Source organism: Pistacia vera, unplaced genomic scaffold (assembly GCF_008641045.1).
Source record: "Pistacia vera cultivar Batoury unplaced genomic scaffold, PisVer_v2 Contig1180, whole genome shotgun sequence".
Lineage (NCBI taxonomy): Eukaryota > Viridiplantae > Streptophyta > Magnoliopsida > Sapindales > Anacardiaceae > Pistacia > Pistacia vera.
In genome coordinates this window covers 90,428-96,170 of record NW_022195227.1, presented here as the reverse complement: position 1 = coordinate 96,170, position 5,743 = coordinate 90,428, and the positions used below count along the sequence as shown (strand labels likewise).

Sequence of the window (5,743 nt, the reverse complement as noted above, 5' to 3'; positions counted from 1 at the left end):
CCCTTTTTTGTTTTTGTTTTTGTTTCTTTAATCAAATACTCTATACATCTAGTGATAATAGGATTAAAAGTCACATTTCTAAATTAATTTATTATATGAATAATATGATCCTAGTTATGATTTCGTGACATTATTCAATCTTCGCATGTTCAAGCAATCAAATATCTCTTGAAAAAAAAAATCCCAACAGAAGCTAATCATAAGTCGAACAAATAATGGAACTTTCACGACCCATAGGGCAGCCCACAGTATGGATTTCGGCATGGCCCATTCGTAGCCCATACTCGTGGCGGGTTTCCTCGGGTTTACTTTGATACAAGCCCGACGTGACCCGCCACAAGCCACCATTTGACTTCCTTGAATTCCAACGTTGGCCCACAAAATAGCTTGATTCCATCCATATTCTGCCACGTATCTCCTCTGGTCTAGTTCTACCTAGATTTTCTTTTTTGCTTCTTTTTGGTCAAAACTCGGACCGGATAGTTGGTAGTTAGGGGATAATTAAATATTAATGACAAAAAACCTTCCCCTACGGCATCGTTGTTATAACTAATCACTTGTTACCGGATCTTGGTTTCTCACCTAGCACCGATTTTTTTATCTCTTCCAGAAAAGAGTCTAAAACTGAATCAGGTCGGAATCCGAAAATGGCCGTCACCGCGAAAATTGCGCCGTCGATGCTGTCATCAGATTTCGCCAATTTGGCATCTGAGGCTGAACGCATGCTCAATTGTGGGGCTGACTGGCTCCACATGGACATCATGGTAATAGTCTCTTTTCGATCAGTATTGTTATTTTGGGATTGATTTTAATGATAATAGTTTGTGTGTAAATAACTGAATGAGTTTAAGATTGAGATTAATTCTGTTTTGGATTTTCGATGCATTTTGTTAATTTAGGACCTCTTTGGTTGTCATTTTGAATTACTTGAATAAATTATTTATTTGTTTTTGCAATCTAAAGGGAAAAATACGAGGAATTCAGTTTCAATGTACAAATAATCTCGAGTTTAGAAAAGTTGGGGAGTGTTATGTATTGTTTAACAAAATTGTCGTATAAAATAAAAAGGAGGAAATGAAATTTGGTTCACCTGAGAATGGTCTATAGTATTTGGAAAACAGTTTCATGAGCTTTATTTGCTTTTTAAACGTTATTCTTCCAAAACAGAGCAAACATCCTTCAGTCACATTATCATAATCGAGTTCACCACTAGTTTTTGAAAAAGGAACCTTGTTTTTTGATCATATCTTGTATGAGCTAAATATGTTGGACAGGAATTGTTGGAATTTTAGTTTGGTTGTCTTTACTTTAGTTGGTGCGTTAGACTCTGTTATATCCTGCAATTAAGCAAATGCTATAAATCTTCAGTACTCTTTAAGAGAGACTCTCATTTGTAAGGGATTATCTCAAAAAGAATCAATCAAAATATTATTTCTTGTATGTCAAAACAGTGTTTTCCAGTCCTAGCTATCTTGATGGATGTCAGCTACGATAACACCAAGAAATTGTTTACCTTCTCGTTTCTTGAATTTGGAAACACAATCAAACTTGTCATTAATGTTTGGCATGTGCTGACTATATCAAGATTAATGCTTATAATGATGTTTAGTTGCATATTAATTGCAATTGCTAATAGTCACTTTAAGTCATTTTAATGGATATAGACCTCTTGAAACTAAGGTTTTTCTTTGTATTCTCTTGTGTGCAGGATGGGTAGGTTTGACGCATATTCTCACTCTCCAATATTTCAATCCAATTTCCTGTAATTGTGGTTCATTTTCCCCTTACAAACTTTATTCTTCAAGGGCTTTTGCATGTTTTTACAAGTTAAGGTCTTTGCTCATTGAATGTTTATAACTGTCAAGTGCTGGAACAAAAAAAGAAAAATGTTATTTCATACGGTAGGAAACTTATATTTCCGTGTGCTTCTGGCTATAAGTTTTGTCAATGCGTGAATCTTAAATTCAACATATTTTTTGTGTAGCTTGGAGGGATTATGACTTCAAATATGCACATGACTTTCTTTTGCTGCTTTGGATTTTTGCTGAACAAGACATGAAAAATGCTTTACATATTCTGTTAATAATTTGTGACTTGTCTTTCCCCCCTATCGCATAATGATTGTTTGCTTATCTTCTTTATCTTTAGGCACTTTGTCCCTAATCTAACTATTGGCGCTCCAGTCATCGAAAGCTTGAGAAAGCACACAAAGTAACATCTTTTACCCATCTTTTTAAAATTCTAGGCAATAACCTTAGTGGATTTTGGCATGTTTACTACTGTATCTAGATTTCTAGATGAAAATTTGTTTTTAATCTCTTATAGGGCATATCTTGATTGCCACCTTATGGTAACAAATCCTCTTGATTATGTTGAACCTATGGGTAAAGCTGGTGCTTCAGGTTTCACATTCCACGTTGAGGTATCCAAAGGTGGGGGTTGATGTTGCATTCTTATTCAATTTAATATACTTTCTTCTTGTGTTCTATATATTTTCATTTCTATATCTGTCTTAGAAAGTGGTTTCCTGATGTTTTTGTAGATAACTGGCAAGAGCTTGTCCAAAGAATCAAGTCAAAGGGCATGAGACCTGGTGTGGCATTAAAGCCTGGGACACCCATTGAAGAAGTTTATCCGCTGGTATAAAATTTCTCTCTCTCTCTCTCTCTCTCTCTTTTTTTTTTTTTTTTTCTAATTTTCATATATTCTATTTAGCTGGGATAGCTATTGAATGGTATTGATGGAAATTAAGATCTTTATTTGTGATATTAAAGTTAGTTACTGTGCATAATTATTCCTTAAACAGGTATATATATTTGTAATGAGTCCATGGGATAGGGAAAGATAATACTTATTATTAAATATATCATTGTAAAAACTTACAGGTTGAAGGTGAAAATCCTGTGGAAATGGTTCTTGTGATGACTGTAAAACCTGGATTCGGTGGACAAAAATTCATGCCAGAGATGATGGATAAGGTGACATTACCTTTCATCTCCTGTCTTTTCCTTTGTTATTTCTTAGAGGTGGGCAAAAAAGCAGTGAAACCATATAATTCGGTACAGTACGGTTTTTTAGCAGGAAAAAAAAAAAACCTTTCATAACGTACAGTACGGTTTTCAGTTCCCTGAAATTACAAAAAAAAACCGCAAAAATAATCCCTAAAATATCAAAAAGCTCCTAATAAAAAACTGTTAAACCGAACCGTACATACCAATTTTTTTGGTTTAGTACGGTTTTGTTATTAAACTTACATGGTATGGTATGGTACAGTATGGTTTGACCAAAAAACCGAACCTTACCGTGTTTGTCGTCCCCTATATTTCTTACTATTTAAGTCTGTCCTTGTTTGCAATAACCTATTTTCTTCCTCTTGGGCGATGGTTCAGGTACGCACACTGAGAAAGAAGTACCCCTCACTCGATATAGAGGTGAGCCCATCTTTAGTTGCATTATCTAGACTTTACCTCTTGACAATTTATGTATTCCATCATTGTTTTGAATTCAATATAAATGGTTATTCCGCAGTTCACAAATGCCTGTAGTAACTCTAGTTGCAAACTTCACGAATTTATACAAACGTTGCTAATTTATATGAAGCATCTTGGGAATGAATCTGTGGGCTTCATTCTGAAATAGTTTTTAGGTTGTGCATATCTCCAATCTGTGTTTTCATATGATAATATCATTATTTTCTATTTTTGGTGCATGTCTGTGAGATTAAGAATGATGTTTTGTGGTGACCACTGGCTGACTGAAACATGTATGAACATGGCTCTCTTTAGGTGGATGGCGGTTTGGGACCTTCTACCATTGAAATGGCAGCCTCAGCAGGTGCGAACTGCATCGTTGCAGGAAGCTCAGTGTTTGGAGCAGCTGAACCAGCCAATGTTATATCCCTGATGAGAAAGAGTGTCAATGATAACCAGAAAAGCAGTTGAGGGTTTTGCAGGCAAGACACATTCAGGACTGGTGAGTGGATTTTATTGATGTATGTTTACAATGTGTACATCACCAAATTGATATGATATGTCAGGATTTTGAAATTCAATAAAGATGATATGGTTTGTTTGCATCCAGAAAAGAGGAATTTGCCAGGGTCAACAGTTACATCATCTCTCATGAACTGCATGTGTATCAGTTTAAATGTAACAGTATAAGATGTCTACTTTTGTCTAACAGCACCAACTCATATATAGATTATTTATGTTTAAATTCAGAAATAATGTCTCTCTTCCCATGACCCGTGTTCATTCAAATATGTTCATGGTGCCTGTTTTATTTATGAGTTCCTCACTGCAAAATTTCCCCATTTCTGTCAATTACTCTTGAATCTGTTTAACATTCTTGATTATGTATCGATCGAGCATTAAATATACAGATCAAAATTATAATACCCTATCCTCGCATGTCGCATCTGTATTAGCTTCTTCGTTTGAATAATATTATTTGTTTAGATGATGATGGAGTGACTACATTTAAATGGGGGATCAAAATCCAAATCAGATGCACAAAATCTAATTCAGTGGAATGATATTTTATCTAGTCAATCCGAATATATATTTGTTTCAACTTTCAGCATGTGCAGCACAGTAATGTATATATGGCCGTGTTTGGTTCATTATTCTTGCCATATTCTCAATCCTATTCTCCAAATAATCTTCGCACATTATTCCAGAAATATTACTTAATTTTTTTAATTACTTTTAAACCCTATAAGGTTATTAATTTCATTAAATACCCCCTGAAAAAAAAGTTTAAAAAATAACAAAAACACCCCCGTGACCCATACTTGTCAGATTTCGACAACCACAACGGTGAATTACCGATCGGAACTGGCCAGTAATTCACCGATTTGGCATTTTCCAGCCAGATCCATAGTGGATCTGGCCGGAAAAGGTTAGATCTGGCTGTAGTGACGGCCAAAGAAATGACCGTTGTTGACAGTCAACGACGACCAAATCTTGGCCATCATTGACCGAAAACAACGGCCATATCTTTGGCCGTCGCTAACGGTCAAAGATGGCCGTCGTTTTGGCGTTTTTCGGCCGTCGACTGCCATAGCAAGCCGTAGATCTGGCCTTTTTCGACCAGATCCGTGGTGGATCTGGCCGGAAAAGGCCATAACGACGCGTTACGACACAGATTCGACCAGTCTGTGTCGTAACACGATTTTTTGGCCAAATTCCGACGGTGGTGGTCAGAATTCGGAATTTGGCACTACAGGTGGTAGGAGTATTTTTGTCATTTTATATGTTAGGGTGTTTAATTAAATTAGTAAACCTATGAGTTTTTTTATAAATTTATAAATTTCACCCTGTAATACTCTTATATTCAACTACCTAATATTATTCCTAAAATCCTATCTAAAATAATGAACCAAACGCATCCTATAATATTTGTGAACACTAGACTCGTAAATATCCTTTAATTGAGATCCAAATCTGAATCTGAAACTATTACATACAATTTGACATTACATGATTTGATCGATCTAGATATTTTCCTGCAAATATCTTTCCCCTCCTTGATCTTGATAATTTTCTTTACAGAAAATAACTTTAACGTTAAGTGATAGATCTTGCCTTTTTTTGGCAAGTTGCATTCTGGCATTGCCTCTGATTGATCCAAGTTTCTGTTTTTGGACTCACAAAGATGAGATGGCTTCGGTTTCAGGTGTCCGATTTAACATTTTCAGCCTGAGACAAACTTGGTTAAACAATCTTCTTTTGTGTCTTACCAG

At 35.5% G+C, this 5,743-nt stretch overlaps 1 protein-coding gene across 2 annotated transcripts; it reads left to right on the top strand.

The window, feature by feature from the left end:
* Window positions 1-472: 472 nt before the first annotated feature.
* Window positions 473-4,226, top strand: LOC116110308 (ribulose-phosphate 3-epimerase, cytoplasmic isoform). 2 transcript variants are annotated; one of them, XR_004124867.1, is made up of 9 exons: window positions 473-764; window positions 1,709-1,713; window positions 2,149-2,211; window positions 2,326-2,432; window positions 2,543-2,640; window positions 2,886-2,978; window positions 3,390-3,431; window positions 3,786-3,991; window positions 4,081-4,226. XR_004124867.1 is itself a non-coding variant. In XM_031396532.1 (8 exons), the coding sequence occupies exons 1-8, from the start codon at window positions 648-650 to the stop codon at window positions 3,939-3,941; spliced, it is 681 nt and encodes a 226-aa protein (XP_031252392.1). In that variant the 5' UTR covers window positions 473-647; the 3' UTR covers window positions 3,942-4,226. The 2 variants fall into 2 exon arrangements, 1 of the variants encoding a protein (XP_031252392.1); XM_031396532.1 differs by having other exon boundaries at window positions 3,786-4,226.
* Window positions 4,227-5,743: the final 1,517 nt, after the last annotated feature.